General features: G+C 46.1%; 1 protein-coding gene across 1 annotated transcript in view; it reads right to left on the reverse strand.

Moving 5' to 3' along the window:
* svep1 (sushi, von Willebrand factor type A, EGF and pentraxin domain containing 1) overlaps window positions 1-15,407 on the reverse strand; it is a 67,781-nt gene that overhangs the window by 32,693 nt on the left and 19,681 nt on the right. Inside the window, 4 exon segments of the mRNA XM_076973525.1 lie at window positions 79-273; window positions 1,996-2,175; window positions 3,002-3,181; window positions 3,464-3,622. Coding sequence (XP_076829640.1) covers window positions 79-273; window positions 1,996-2,175; window positions 3,002-3,181; window positions 3,464-3,622 — 714 coding nt within the window.

Consider the following 15,407-nt stretch of genomic DNA (forward strand, 5'->3'; position numbering starts at 1 on the left):
GTCACCACCACAAAGAGCAGGATCAAAGAGAACACCACCAGCCAAGAGCATGCACACGCACATGCACAATGTTCGTACCTGCACAGGTGGCTTTATGCAAATTGTCACTCCAGTCTCCAGAAAGCAAGCATCGCACCTCGGGATTACCCAGGAGACGGTAGCCCCGACGACAGGTCAATCGGCAGGTGGCCCCACTCCGCACTGCTCTTTCTCCACAGACAGGTGGCATCACACGGACATGTTTAAAGGCTACTATTGGGGGACAGTGTACCTCTAAACGACAGCAACAGGGAGATTAGGAGGGAGGGAGAGGGTGAGAGAGAGAGACAGACAGATGGGGTTATGGACAGAAAGGATTACAACTCAATCATATATAATCTACAATACATAAATACAGATGCTTGGCATAACCCTATAATGCTAAGTATTTGTAACATTGCCATGTCAAAAACATTTTAAACATCTAGAACATCATGCAGGATATGATTTTCCTCTTAACAACAGACTGCAGCTGAAGAAATAGTTTCCATAACATTAAGTTGAGAGTGAGTGAGTGAGAGAGAAAAAGCATGTCCTCAGCAGGGAAATCTAAGAACAACCTTTACCACATCACTATTACAGAAACATGGGGTTTCTGCATTCCTGGACACCGTGCTAGAGCTGTCTCTCTCTCTCTTGCTTTCTCTCTCCCTCTCTCTCTCTTCCTCTCTCTCTCTCTCTCTCACACACACACACACACAAACACACACACATGCGCACACAGACAAACACACACAGCCTTTCACCCAGAACAAACTTTCTCCTTGTCTCCTGCTCTGCTGCTTTGGCCAGTGCTTTAGTGGACAGACAGAGCAGGACCAGGATACGGCAAAAGGAAGCACAAACACACACAATGGGGACGCCGTACGGTGAGTGGCGAAGGCCTCTGTATCTGAGCTCCAATATAGAAGAACAAACCAGTGGTGACCACAGCCTTGGCCACCGGGAGCACAGTGCGGTCTGCGCGCGACACAAACGCACCGTCGCTCCGCCAGAAAGAGAGGGAGAGAGACGGAGGCGTAGACAGAGGGCGAGAGAGAGGGATGGAAAGCGCTAAAAAGCAGAGAGGTTTGGCTGGGGCAGCAGACGTCTCAAAGCTGAAGGAGTGAGTCATGAGAGGCGGAGTGCCGGCCAGCCACGGAGTCGCAGACGGGCCCTCGCTGGGTGTGTGTGTGTGTGTGTGTGTGTGTGTGTGTGTACGCGCGCATGTGTGCGTTTGTGTGTGTGTTTGTGTGTGTGTGTGTGTGTGTGTGCGCATGCACAGGTTGACATGTACCTAAAGTAATGAACTGGGGCAGCTTTGGCATGTGTGTGTGTGTGTGTGTGTGTGTGTGTGTGTGTGTGTGTGTCTACATGAGAGTAGTTAAATGCAAAAACAGACCATCAGTCAGGGCTTGTGTTGTGGCTCAGGGTTATACAGCAGCATGTTTAACCACACAGGAGATGGAGGAGATATGAGTGTCTGATTGAGCCAGAGAGAAAGAAGGACAGAAGAAGTGAGAGAGTTCAACACCCCCCCCCCCCCCCCCCTATCACACACACACACACACACACACACACACACACACACACACAAGCTGACTGGAGATACTCGTACTCCAGCTGTATTTGCAGCCCATGTCCTTACTTTCGTGAAGACATCTGGACATTACGCACTTTCATTCTGGGTCCTATTGTAAAGAGCAGGATTATCACAGCTAAGAGTCTCAGCTTTGCTCGTTATATTTACCCCTCAGTTATTCCACTGAACTGAAGTCAGCAGAGCTTGAAACGCCATCTTCTCTTTAAATGAAGCACTTTAATAACGCAAAGGTGCCAGGTTATGAGGAGATGACATGTTCTTTAATGCATTACTTCACAAGGAACACACACGCACACACACACACACACACACACACACACACACACACACACACACACACACACACACACACACACACACAGGTGTTATCTTACCCACACACCGTGGTGGAGGGCTGCTCCACTCCGAGTTGGACAGGCAGGTGAGCTTGGCTCGTCCGTCTGGCCTGTAGCCCCGCTGACAGTGCACCGCACACTCCAGCCTGTAGGGGGAGCCGACCTCACTGCAGTTCAGCCTGCCATGGCGTGGAGGGGAGAGAACCGGGCAGGACCGCACTGGACAGGAAATTCAAATCAAACACGCAGCACAAACAGCAGAGAAGACTTACAGTTTAAGAGCGAGGGAAAGAAATACGAAGCAAAAGAGAGAAAGTAAGAAACGGAGAGAAGATGAAAAAGCTAGTGTGTGGCTAAGGTTTGATTATGTGTAATTACATTTGTTATTGCATAGAGTGAACTTTTAGAACTTGTGGGTAAGTGTAATGGTTCAACATAGTACATGATACACACATACACACACACACGCACACACACACACTCACACACTCACACACGCACGCACACACGCACACGCACACACACACACACACACTCACACACTCACACACACCCACACGCACACACACACACACACACACACTCACACACTCACACGCACACGCACACTCACACACACCCACACACACGCACACACACACACTCACACACTCACACACTCACGCACACACACACACACACACACACACACACACACACACACTCACACACTCACACACTCACACACGCACGCACACGCACACTCACCCACACCCACACACACACACACACACACACACACACACACACACACTGGATGGCAATCTGTTGTGGAAGAAGCTGTTATAAATTAGCCTTTCCACAGGTGCTAAACTACATGGGGTAACGCAGGTCTTTGGAGATTCCAGTTGTACAAACATAAAAGCCAGATTGCTCTCCTGCTGGGCCGCGGAGCAGACAGAGAGGGCCAGGCGGAGAGAAGATGGAGAGGCGTCAGTAATGGGGTGGGTCAGCAGGCAGGTGGTGTGGGGTGCAGTGTGATAAACATGCATGTCTGCAGTCTCACCTGTGCAGGTGGGCGGAGCTGCAGACCAGGTGCCGTCTGCCTGGCACAGTCGGATGCTGCTGCCCTGCAGCTCGAAGCCCGGCAAACAACGCACGCCACACGCCGAGTTGTACTGGTGATTACACACACCGTGCACGAAGAAGCCATTCTCTGGAGGAGTGAGAGCTGGACACTCCACCGCTGCAGAGAGAGAGAGAGAGAGAGAGAGAGAGAGAGAGAGAGAGAGAGAGAGAGAGAGAGAGAGAGAGAGAAGGATTAACTGAAATGCATAAAATACAAATATAGAATTTCATGTAGTATATGTAGTATCAAGTAGTAGTACATGAAAATTATTGACATACACACACTATGTATAAGATCTCCACAATGAATACACATTAAAAAAGTTTAATTAAAAGTAAAAAAAAAAAAAACAGCCCAACCATTAATAAGTGAGTATATCACCATCCCCAAGGTGTTCACCTTGACAGGTGTGGTTGTGCAGCCTGTATCCGTCCTTACACACACAGTCAGACAGGGCAGTGCTACCAGGCCTGGACGTGTACTGCGCATCAGGGCAGGGTAGACATGTCCCCAGACCACCGGGCATGGCCTCTGGCTTATATGTACCTGATGGGCACGCTGAGGACAGAGAGAGAGAGAGAGAGAGAGAGAGAGAGAGAGAGAGAGAGAGAGAGAGAGAGAGAGAGAGAAAGCAAAGATTATACTCTAAAACAATCTATTTCCCTAAGTTAATGCAACAAAATTCAAAAGCACTGGAACTGCTTTATCTCAGTAACCTAAATTCTGATGCATTAAAAAAATATATATCTAACAAAAGGAGATGCAAAAAAGTCATACAGTAAGTTACACTGACACAGGGGCGATCCAGATGTCGGTTGTAGAATAGAGGGACAGAAGGAACAGATGAATGGCAGGAGGAGGAAGGAACACTTGTAAGATGATACGCTGAGGTCATGATTATGATGCAAGACTACAGCAAACTTTAATGCATCTAACATAAGACCAAACTGTCATTTGGAAGCCATCACCAACGTTTTCAAGGTTTTACCAAGGATCTGCGTTGCTCCAAGTTTGCTTACGTGAAATCGCTGTATAAATGACCAAGTTTGTCTTTTTTTTTTTGTAAAACTCCCTTCCCATCTGTTCATCTGTGAAAATATCAAATACATTTTTCATAAATGCATATAAAAACCCCAGACAGCCATTATCAATGGATTTACTGTACCGTCTGGCAAGACATGGCAATCTAGTGCAGGAAACATAGGCAGGACCAAACGTCTTGGACTAAAGATCCATTCAGGGCGTAATGAAGTGCTGGGCACCTCCACTCCAGGTCACGTTCTCCATCGTTCCCCAACCCAAAGATGGCCATCGCCCGCTCTCTTCCCTGCCGTCTCTAGAGAAACGCTCCATCCCCACCATGGAAGAATCACAAGCATCCATTGTGCTTCCTGTCAAGTCCGCTGGCACTCGCAGTGACAAACACACATCGGGCCGGTTCTCGTCCTTCTCATCACCGATTGGATCACGGTCGCTCGGACAACCTTTGGTTTTGTTACCTGGTTACATAGGCTGAATGTAAATGCAGTCCCCCCCCCCCCCCCCATCTTCAGCTTAAGGGGTTTACAGAAACCTAGTTATTTTTAATGTAAATAATATTTCACTGGTTATGAAACAAAGGAAACAGTGTGTTAGGTTGAGTTTTGATGGCTGGATGCTGTTTTTTAAAGGCTGGTAGTGAGCAGAGGGTACTGACCCAGGAGTGAGAGAGAGAGAGAGAGAGAGAGAGAGAGAGAGAGAGAGAGAGAGAGAGAGAGAGAGAGAGAGACAGATGGACAGCAGACAAGGGACAAAGAAAGACGGCAAAAGATGGATGGTTGGAAACTGTCTCTTCTACAAGGAAAGAGAGAGAGACAGACGAGGAAAATGTATGAGTGAATGTATGAGTGACAGGCAGTCAGACAGGCAGCCAAAAGTGGAGATAAACAATGAAAAAAGGCGCCTGCGTGTGAGAAAAAAACAGACAGACGGAAACGGGGTGGGACAGGAACGAGGGAGCGGCGAAAGAGGGAGAGACAGTGAGACGAGTGATGGATGACTCCATAAAAAGGCAAGAGAAAACGTTAAATGTAGGAAACAGTTAAAAAGAATGTCTTTGTGACAGCTTCATTGAGAAACGACAAGAGAAGCAAGAGTGAGATACATTTCATGCTGCAGAGATTTAGGAGTCTCCACACCTCCACACACACTGGACATTTAGACCTTTATTTATAGAGGAAAGCCCAGCTAGGGAAAAAAGTAACATTTGCATTTGCAGATTGACCTTGTCATGAAAGAAAAAAACAACCCCAAAAAACACATCCAGAACTTTCAGGATAAATGATAAGGCATCTGAGAGCGGTTCTAAAACTGACAACAAGAACAAAATGCTAAATATATATCCTAGTTGGGAACCCCACATCTTCTCCGTCCTTGGGTTACGCTATCCCTTTAGACACAGCCAATTCTAGGCAGGAACTCATGGACAGAGAAATCTGTAGTAATGATGCACGTAGCTACCAATCTTAGGCTTTCTCTTACTGGAGACCAATTTTACTGTAATGCCTAAACATTTAAGGAAATATGAATCTCTGTTTGGATCTTGATCTGAGGGTAGTTGCATGTTTCTCTTGGATGGATATGATTATGAATCTAGAAGAGAGCACAGGTCTCAGATCAGTCTCTTAGAGCAGCACTCTAAGAGTTGCTAACAGTAATTTAAATCACTGCCGGCCAGCGGTGGGTCGTGTAGTTCTTAAGTACTGAACTTCAAATCTGCTTTCACTCCTGAAAACCCACAACTGAAGGAGAGGCAGTGAGAGAACTGACCCGGGGCAGAGCCATGGGAGTAAAGTACCTCCACTGACGGCCCACAGAGGAACCAGAGGAACCAGAGGAGGTCAATCAAGTACGGGAGGGAGGGGTTAGTGAACGCGGGTCTATCCAGTTCAAACGCTTGGCTCTGGTTTAGAAGCTGAGCCCTTGTGGAAGGCCACGTACTTCATGAAAGGGACGATGTTTTTCGTTTGCTCTCCTCTGTCCCTGTCCAGCCGGCAGGCACGCCTCGGTCCGTCTTCCCCACATGTCCTTGGTTTTACACAAGCTGATGGCGTGACTTCACAGGGCCACCACGCACCCTGGCATGGCTACGCGCGGCCGGGGCCAGGCGGAGGTTTGCTCCCCGCTGCGACGCCTCTGGCTCTACTCACAGGCGCGATGGCCAGGGAGCACTAATCACCACCGTGCTTGCGCGGCTCCAACTGCGGTCAGGACCCAGACACAATCTGAAAGTGGTGGGAAAATGCGGAGTGGAGCCCAGAGCACAGATTCTATTCACTGGGGGGGTTAAGGGTGTCGGCCAGTGCGGATGCTTAGACACAGCAAAATCACAGGCCTCTCTCTCTCCATCTCTCTCTCTCTCCATCTCTCTCTCTCTCTCTCCCTATTATATATATATGTAGAAATGTTATGATTTAAACATTTACTTTTTCATATACAAACTGGATCCTCCTACTACTATTTCAGAAGCATCTCAGTTTCTCTGGAAACTTTGTGTACTTCACCATACACACACACACACACACACACACACACACACACACACACACACACACACCAGCATAAAATCAGGTGTGCCAGTTTTCTGTGGATCAGTTCCAATGTGAATCCACTTTATTATGGGAAACTCGAGCAATCCGAGTGACTTCGAACAAGGCATAGTCAGCAGCGCTACTCTCATGATGAGAGTTTACGCAGACTGTTGTGATTGAGGAAAAACATGCGGAGAAAGGGGACCTTGTGAATCTAAACAACTTGTCATCAACAGGACTCAGAGGAGGATGTCAAGAATGGTTCTGACCAACAGGCACAGTCAAGCAGACTGCCGCACAACGCAACACTTTTGCTCCAACTGACGTCTCCGATTGCACGACTCATCATTCCATAGCACAGATGGGCTATAACAGCAGATGACCAGTTCGAATGTCATCGCTGTCTAAGGGAAACAGAAATGCACCACTGCAGAGGAGAGAAGGACACAAAAGTTGGATAACTGAGCAGAGAAAAACACGTCCTGGTCAGACCAAGCCAGATTTCTCAGTTGCACCACGCTGGCGGAGGGTCAGAATTTGACACAAGCAGCAGGAATCAGTGAGTCCTTTCTGTCAGGTGTCGCCAGTTAAGTCTGGAGGGGGTGGAGTAGCGAATGTGTTCTTGGCACACCCAAGGTCCTCTGATACCTGTGGATGGATGTTTGGTCAGTAGGGTTGACCTAAGCATCGTGGCTGCCCAAGTTCATCCCTTCATGCAGCTGTTTACCATATGGTAGAAGGACCCTTTCAGCAGGACAATGCACCATTCCAGAAGGGTTGTATAGTCATGGATCAGCTCCAGGAACGTGAGAGAGTTTTCCTTGTTTCCCCGGTCTTCACAGTCCCCAGATCTTAATCCTGTACAGCACCTCTGGGATGAGGTAGAATGGGCTATTCAGAGCATGTCAATACTTAAATGACAACTGCAAGAAGCTATCGTGTCTGCATGGGCCAAGATTCCTGCAGGATGATTTCTCCTAGTGGAATCTATGCAATGACAAATTGCTGTGGTCCTCATGGCTAAAAGAGGTCCAAACGCTACTGTTTTGTCCATTTTCTATGTTCTAAAATGTTTTAAAACACTGTTTTGCTGCATTGCATTGCTCATGGTAGCTTCCATAATTCTCCGTCGAGATCATGGCATTTAACTTTCATCGACGTTAACAAAACACGTGTGTAACAGAACGCTAACGAGACAAGAGACAGGTGAAACGAATAACACTGACGAACGCACACATGCGCACAAACAGACACACACGAACACATTTGTAAACAGATACACACACACACACACACACACACACACACACACACACACACACACACACACACTAGCACATGGGAGGAGATGGGTGGCAACCATGACGATTCCTTTTTCTCTCAAACCAAGAGAAGCAAGATCATTTACTCTGATGAAATGAAGACTGAGATATTTGGACACAGCCCCTTATACCATCAATCACGGTGGTGGCAGCATCATGCTGTGGAGATATTTTTCTGGGAGACAAGTCAAGCAAGACGGGAAACTGGAAGCAGGAGAATATTGAGCAATCCTGTATAAAAAAAAAGTTTCCAGAGTTCCCAAGATCTCGGGCTGGTGGAAGGTTTATATTTCTTTACAGTTTCAATGACCCACAGCTTACAACCTATAAAGCACAGGAGTAGATTCAGAAAGTTCTGTGGAGGTGCCGCAGTGGTCCAACCAAAGTCCAGATCAGAGCCCATTAGAGCCACTCTGGAGAGTCCTGAGAAAGGCTGTGCGCTTACAGTCCCCATGTAACCTGGCGATTCTGAACGTTCCTGCCAAGAAAAGTGGGAGAACCTACAAAGGAATAATACAGCCAGGAGGAAGACACACATGCACAAGGATAGTGGTAGCACTGCAGGTTTATGTTGAAATGGGACAAAATCTTAAATATTCCTATAGTGATAACAGGAATGGGCAAATACTTTATGATATTCTAATGGGAAATAAGTTTTTTTTGTGTCAATCATTTTAGCAAATCTTCCTTCATCTGGTTCCCCTGCAAATACAAACAATTAATATCAAAAGCTCTGTCAGAAAACAATATGCACTAATCAAAGTAGAAGGACAACGTGTCCGGCAGTGAGCCTTACATTTTCATTTGCCAAAGTTCAAGTTGACAATGATAGTTTGCATTCTGCCATTAGCTAAACATGTTGCCAGTGTCAGCAGCACCCATAATGCATAGCTTACATACTTCTGATTCCTGTGTGCAGGTTTGAACTAGTTTTGATGTCGTGCTACATATTCATCTATTTTGCTAAAATTGAAACTTCAACTTCATGGTTCGAATGGTTATAAAACCACCCAAAGGTAAATATCATTTATATGAATGGAAATATTACACATTTTGACAGCAGAGAACACTACCGAGGCACATGGGCTGAGGTGGCGACGGGTATGGTGTCATTTTAATGCCCAAACTACAGGGCACAAAAACACAATGAGTAAATGTGAAACTATGCACAGAGGTGATGAATTTAAGGAGACATTTATCATAACGTCATGCTAAATGACCCCACCCCCATTCTTAAATGTTTTGTTTCCTCAACATTTAATTGATATTTTACACTCTGTGTTTTTGCACGCTTTTTATTTCCAGTATTGGTATCAAAATTATGCTATAGACAGGGATCACCCATGGATGAGGGAGGCATGTTGAGGTATGTGGTGAGGATGGTGTTTAGCCATGTGGGCAAAAGGAGTTGTGTTAGGGAAATCAGGGATTGTGTTGGGTACATCAGGGACTGTGTTAGGGATACCGGGGATTGTGTTAGGGATACCAGGGACCGTGAAAATTTTTTCTGGGAGTACTGGGAAAAGATTAGCTATATATATATATATATATATATATATATATATATATATATATATATATATATATATATATATATATATATATAAACTCCGCTGATAAATGGTTTCTGTTTTGCTTTCTATAAAAGTGAAGGTTTTCCACAAGCCAGGAGCAGGACAGGAGCAGGACAGGAGCAGGACTCAGAGCCACTAAAACTAGTCCAAACCTAAAAGCTCTTATAAAGTAAATGAAGCAGTCAGCATCCCTGGCTGTTTTTCCCCTTTTGTTGATCACCTTGATTAATTTTCTGATGGTGACCATCTTTACATGGGCTCCATACACACACACACACACACACACACACACACATACACACACACACACACACACACACACACACACACACACACACACACACACACACACACACACACACAGCTTCTTGTTCTAGTCTTTATGGTCATGCTCACAGATGAACTTTACTTAAGGTCCAGATCATCCAGGGCTCCAACGCATCTTAAGGCTACAACACTGCCTTAAGTAAAGACCACATCAGGGAGTGTCCTAAAATTACAAAGCACAGAGCAAACAACACACATACTATTTTGCCTATTGCAGGTAATCATTTTCCATGACATCATAATGGAGGAGCCAATGAGCTGAAGCCACAGTGCTGCTGTTTTGACCCATATCCACGCAGCTGTAGCTCAGAACAACACAATTCCCAACCGCTGAACCGCACGCTCCACGTCGCCCCCGGACTCTCTAAACATGTTTCTGTGGAGCTCACGACGCTCCGAACTTCACAAGAACGACCCGCGGAATGCACTCACGCACCCACGCACGTGCACGAGAACACCAAAGGCGGAAAGAAAAATGAGATCGGCCCTCATCGTTCAAGAAAGGGGAGGGAAGAAAGTGTGGAAAAGAAAGACCAAAATGACATGCAGAAGATGATGACGACTTTATGACCTCACAAAAACTATGTAAATCCATCAGAGATAGGAGCCTCTAGACTGTTCTAGCATGACATCTGTTACCTTCCAAGCAGACAGCAAGCAAAGAGGAAATGAACTACAGGGCTGGAAATCTGTGTGTCTGGAGTGTGTTCGACAGCTGACTGAAGTACTTTTTAAGGTCATGGCCCCAGCAGGGCACAGACACCAGAAGCCTTTGAAAGTGGCTGTGTGTGTTCATGTGGGCAGAGATCATTTTAGACAACCTTTCAATGTACATGAATAATTGTTAACAGTCTATGAAAAGTACCCCAACGATCTTAATGTTTGAAACAAGCACAGCCAGCCTAACAGAGCCATTTGAGCAACGCTTACCCTCACTAGAAGGAAAGAGTTTTTGTTTTAAATGGACTGGGAGCAGACTGTTAGTAGGGTGTGAGAGTATGGGTGTGTGTGAGTGAGTGGACATGTATGCCTGAGTGTACGTGTGTGTGTGTGTCTGTGTGTACGTGTGCCTGTGTGTGTACGTGTGTCTGTGTGTACGTGTGTCTGTGTGTACGTGTGCCTGTGTGTACGTGTGCTTATGTGTGTGTGTGTGTGTGTGTGTGTGTGTCTGTGTGTACGTGTGCCTGTGGGTACGTGTGCCTATGTGTGTGTGTGTGTGTGTGTGTGTACGTGTGCCTATGTGTGTGTGTGTGTGTGTGTGTGTGTGTACGTGTGCCTATGTGTGTGTGTGTGTGTGTGTGTGTGTGTAAGTGTGCCTATGTGTGTGTGTGTGTGTGTGTGTGTGTGTGTGTGTGTGTGTGTGTGTGTACGTGTGCCTGTGTGTGTGTGTGTGTGTGTGTGTGTGTGTGTGTGTACGTGTGTCTGTGTGTACGTGTGCCTGTGTGTACGTGTGCTTATGTGTGTGTGTGTGTGTGTGTGTGTGTGTGTGTACGTGTGCCTGTGTGTACGTGTGCCTGTGTGTACGTGTGCCTATGTGTGTGTGTGTGTGTGTGTGTGTGTGTGTGTGTGTGTGTGTGTGTACGTGTGCCTGTGTGTGTACGTGTGTGTGTGTGTACGTATGCCTATGTGTGTGTGTGTGTACGTGTGCCTGTGCGTGTGTGTGTGTGTAAGTTGGTGGGGAATTTGAGGTTTAGTTATGATGACCCTCATTTGTCAGGAGTGATGGAGGCTGAGACACAGATGAGTGAAACAGGATGCAGAAGTCAGGGGCCCAGGGCTCTCAGCACTGCTACTGACACAGAGAGGGAAGGAAAGCTTGTGTGTGTGTGTGTGTGTGTGTGTGAGAGAGAGAGAGAAGAACAAGAGAAGAGGGTACTCTCCACTGTGATCCCTGGGTCACACTCAGAAAAGCAATACGGATTTAATGAGGGTTGTTTTTCTGGCGAAATGGTTATTTTACACAACCCATACACAGTAAATCTTCCTTTAATGAGCAACAAACACTGACATCAAGATGCTTCTGTGGGTGCTCAGAAAGGGACCAAAGGATGGAGAGACATGTTTGTGTCATCTGAGGTTTGTGAAGTTAGTCTGGTGCTCCTGGCTCCTTAACATCATCTCACTTGCTGGTCTGCCCTCATTACATCTGGATCACGGTCACAAACACACTTGTACACAAAGTCACACAACCTGCAGTTTAGGCATAGTCACAGAGACACGCTGAGCCCTTTAACATGTCAATTTACAGTTGCACACGCACGCCTTTTGTAAGCACTGCCGAGCTATTTATGACCCTAAGTAACAGTCACTTTACAAGATTACAGTTTCGAACCCTTGCTACTTATTCTGTAGCTATTAATTAGCACACTTTATGAGTCTGTGGCTAACTGTGGAATTCACTGTGCATGTGTTTCAGAGAACCGGGAGGAAAGGAGTCTTCCAAAGCAGACACTGAGCAGAACCGAGCTGGGATTTGGGATCTGTGTCCCAGATCCACGATCATTACAAAATTACCTCAGGTGATACTGGACCAAAAAAAAAAAAGAGGCTCTCAGATCAACATTAAACAGCAACTTTTACCAGCAATACCAGGAAGCTCCATTAGAAAACTCCATCTGCCTGGCCCATCTTTTGCAAACATCAGTGGAAAGATACAAATCTTTACGTTGAATGCGCTCCGTTTAAAAAATGAGGAGACGTCTGTCGACCTTGAGCCAGAGCCCCCAGAGGACCAGAAGCATGTGCCCTGCGCGAGTGATACGGTCCAGCATCCCTGCAGCCAGACGGCAGGAGCTTAGCCACCGCCATCTGGAACAGTAGCTCTTTCCTTTGTGGGCAGCCTAGCACTGGAGCAGAAGAGACATGTCCTGGCCTTGCAGGGAAAGGTTTCTCATCCCAGTTTCAAAGGCAGAAACCTGAAGGTCTACGTTACCACTAAAGAACAAATGTACAGCAAGTGTGTCGATTTCTGCCAAGAAACTTCATATAATCTGTTTGCCATATTCAAGAACAATGAGTATCTTGATCATGCTGGTATGGACAGAAATGGCAGTGTACAAAGCTGCCCTCTATCCAGAAAGAATCCCTTGGAAAAACCCATCTATTACAGCATGGAAAAATTCTTCAGCCAAGATGGATAAGTCATAAACAAACCTATAATCTTATGGCAAGATCAAAACTGATAAATAAGGGAAGGTCTGACTGTGTGAAGGACTTTGGACTCATTATGTTCAGATTTTAACATGAAGCCATGAGTTCCATCATACAGTTTCAGCATTTGGCAGGATAAAGCTCTTGAATGAACATTTTTCCAGATTCTTCTCTGGACCTGCAGGCCCAGACTGGCTCCGCTCGGTCTCAGATCCAAAGACAGTGGGCAATACGAACCCATACCTAGCCCAGATCTGCAGAGCCAGAGACGAGTGACGGGTGGGTGTAGCTAGTGAGAAAGAAAAAGGGCAAGTGAGTGAGAGATTGAAAGAAGGAGATGTGGAGAAAAGATAAGTCCAGAAAAATATAATAAAGGAATGAGATGGGGGATATGAGAACCCTTAAACTCTCGTCCCAGTGTAGAAAGATTTGTGTGGGGTGTGTTTTGTTATTTGTAGAATTAAAGTTAGAGAGAATAAAGGAAAAAGAGAAAGATAGAAGCCCCCTAATATTGTGAATAAATGTAGATGATTCACTTAAAAAAATATGTAACACCCCAAAGAAAAGACACTAAAAATACTAAAGACAATCACTGTCTAACTGCTGCTACAGTGATTGCTGGCATAGGTGTGACCTTGTAAGACAGCCCAGCCACTAGCTGCAATATCTGAACCGAGATTCAAGAGCTTTCTGTGTGTGCGGAGCTGTTTGAAAAAACACCTTCCTGTCTGAAGCTGTGCAAACTAATGGACCATGGTGCACACATCCAGCCTGGAGGAGAGGCACAGTAATCCGAGTGTGACGCGTGCTCTTAAGAAGCGCATGTGTGGTTCTGGCACACAGCAGAATCACGGGCTGTAGGACTGGTTTAGGGTCCCCTGCATGGGGCAGAAAGCAATTGAGAAATGGAGAAAACAGAGGGTGGGGGGTCGTTATGAGCGCAGGAGGTCACACACACCCCCCACCCGCACCCCAAATTGCAACATTTCCGTCTTTGCTCTGCAGACGGCCAACATTCCCCAGATTCCTCCTGCTGCTTCTCCTCTGTGTCCTTCCCCTGGATTTATGGGTTTACTAGGGTTTGTTTGCAGAATCCAAGCCATCCAATTGCAACTAAATATTTACAGTTCACACTCTGAGGAAATTAGGCTGTAGCTCTCCATGACCCCTGACCCTGGACACTGAGCCTACAATCATGCGACAGCTGCCACGTGTCACGGTGACCGTATCCATAGTGAAGGGAGTAAATGCATGCTGGTAGATGAAGTGTGGATGTAGTTCTGTTTAAACAGGCCTCCTGTGGTTGATTTATATCTCGCTGTCAAAGCCATACCCCAAGGCTTAATATTCCATATTTCTTTTCACTTTTTCTTCACCTCTAGGCAAGTTTATTTATATATCACCTTTATATATCACCTCTCATACAGCAGCATTTGTAAAGTGCTTTACAAATGAGAAAATACAGAATAAAAATATGAGAAAATGACAACAAAATAAAAGAGAAATATGATTAGGAATGAACAGAAATAAAAAAAGAAGACAAGCTAAACTAAGACTGCAGTGTGTCACAATGCACATGATCCAAACCAACGAGAACACTGCCATGTGCCATCGCTCACAGCGGTGACACCTGGCACAAGACTCCCTACTCTCCCCGTTCATCTTCAAGGTTCTCTCGCAGACGGGAGTCAACCATGCTGCCTGTTCAGGAAATCATGGAAATCATGGCGTTCACACAAAATGGCCTTTGTTCCAGTGCTGTTCCCCGAGTGCTGGCTGCATCCAGTTCACCCACTGCCAGCCTACGAGTGAAGGAAGATGAATACCCAACACTGGCGCCCCCTATCCGCAATTGACTATCGTGAAATGCTGTAGCCCAGTGGTTCTCAAACTTTTTTTATCATCCCACCTCAGAAGAAGGGGAAACGGCGAACGTAATTTGTTGACCGGGGGGGGGGGGCGGTACAAATTCATTAAAGGGCCGAATCTAGCCCTGGTTCACACTGTTCCGCAGACATTTTAAACATCCGGGGCTTATGAAAACCGAACAGGCATTAAAACGACAAGCTTAAAAAGGTTCATTTCTTCCAATTGCTTACGCCCCACCTGCAATACCCATGCGCCCCACACTTTGAGAAACGCTGCTGTAGCCCAACATAACTCAATGAGAATGCAAAACGTTTTGTTCCTTTTGAACTTCCTAAATGCAACCCAACAGATGCACTTGGCTAAACAGAATCACTCAGCACTGAGAGGAGAAACCTGCTCAGAACACTGTCTTAGTAGAAGCCAGTTCAGGTCTACACTATGGCCTCTTCAGGTCTACACTGTGAGCAATTCAGGTCTACATTATCCTGTACTGAGGTCCTGAAAAAATAGAATACATCAAACTTATGTGTTG

This window comes from Brachyhypopomus gauderio, chromosome 14 (genome assembly GCF_052324685.1).
Source record: "Brachyhypopomus gauderio isolate BG-103 chromosome 14, BGAUD_0.2, whole genome shotgun sequence".
In the NCBI taxonomy this organism is placed as follows: Eukaryota; Metazoa; Chordata; class Actinopteri; order Gymnotiformes; family Hypopomidae; genus Brachyhypopomus; species Brachyhypopomus gauderio.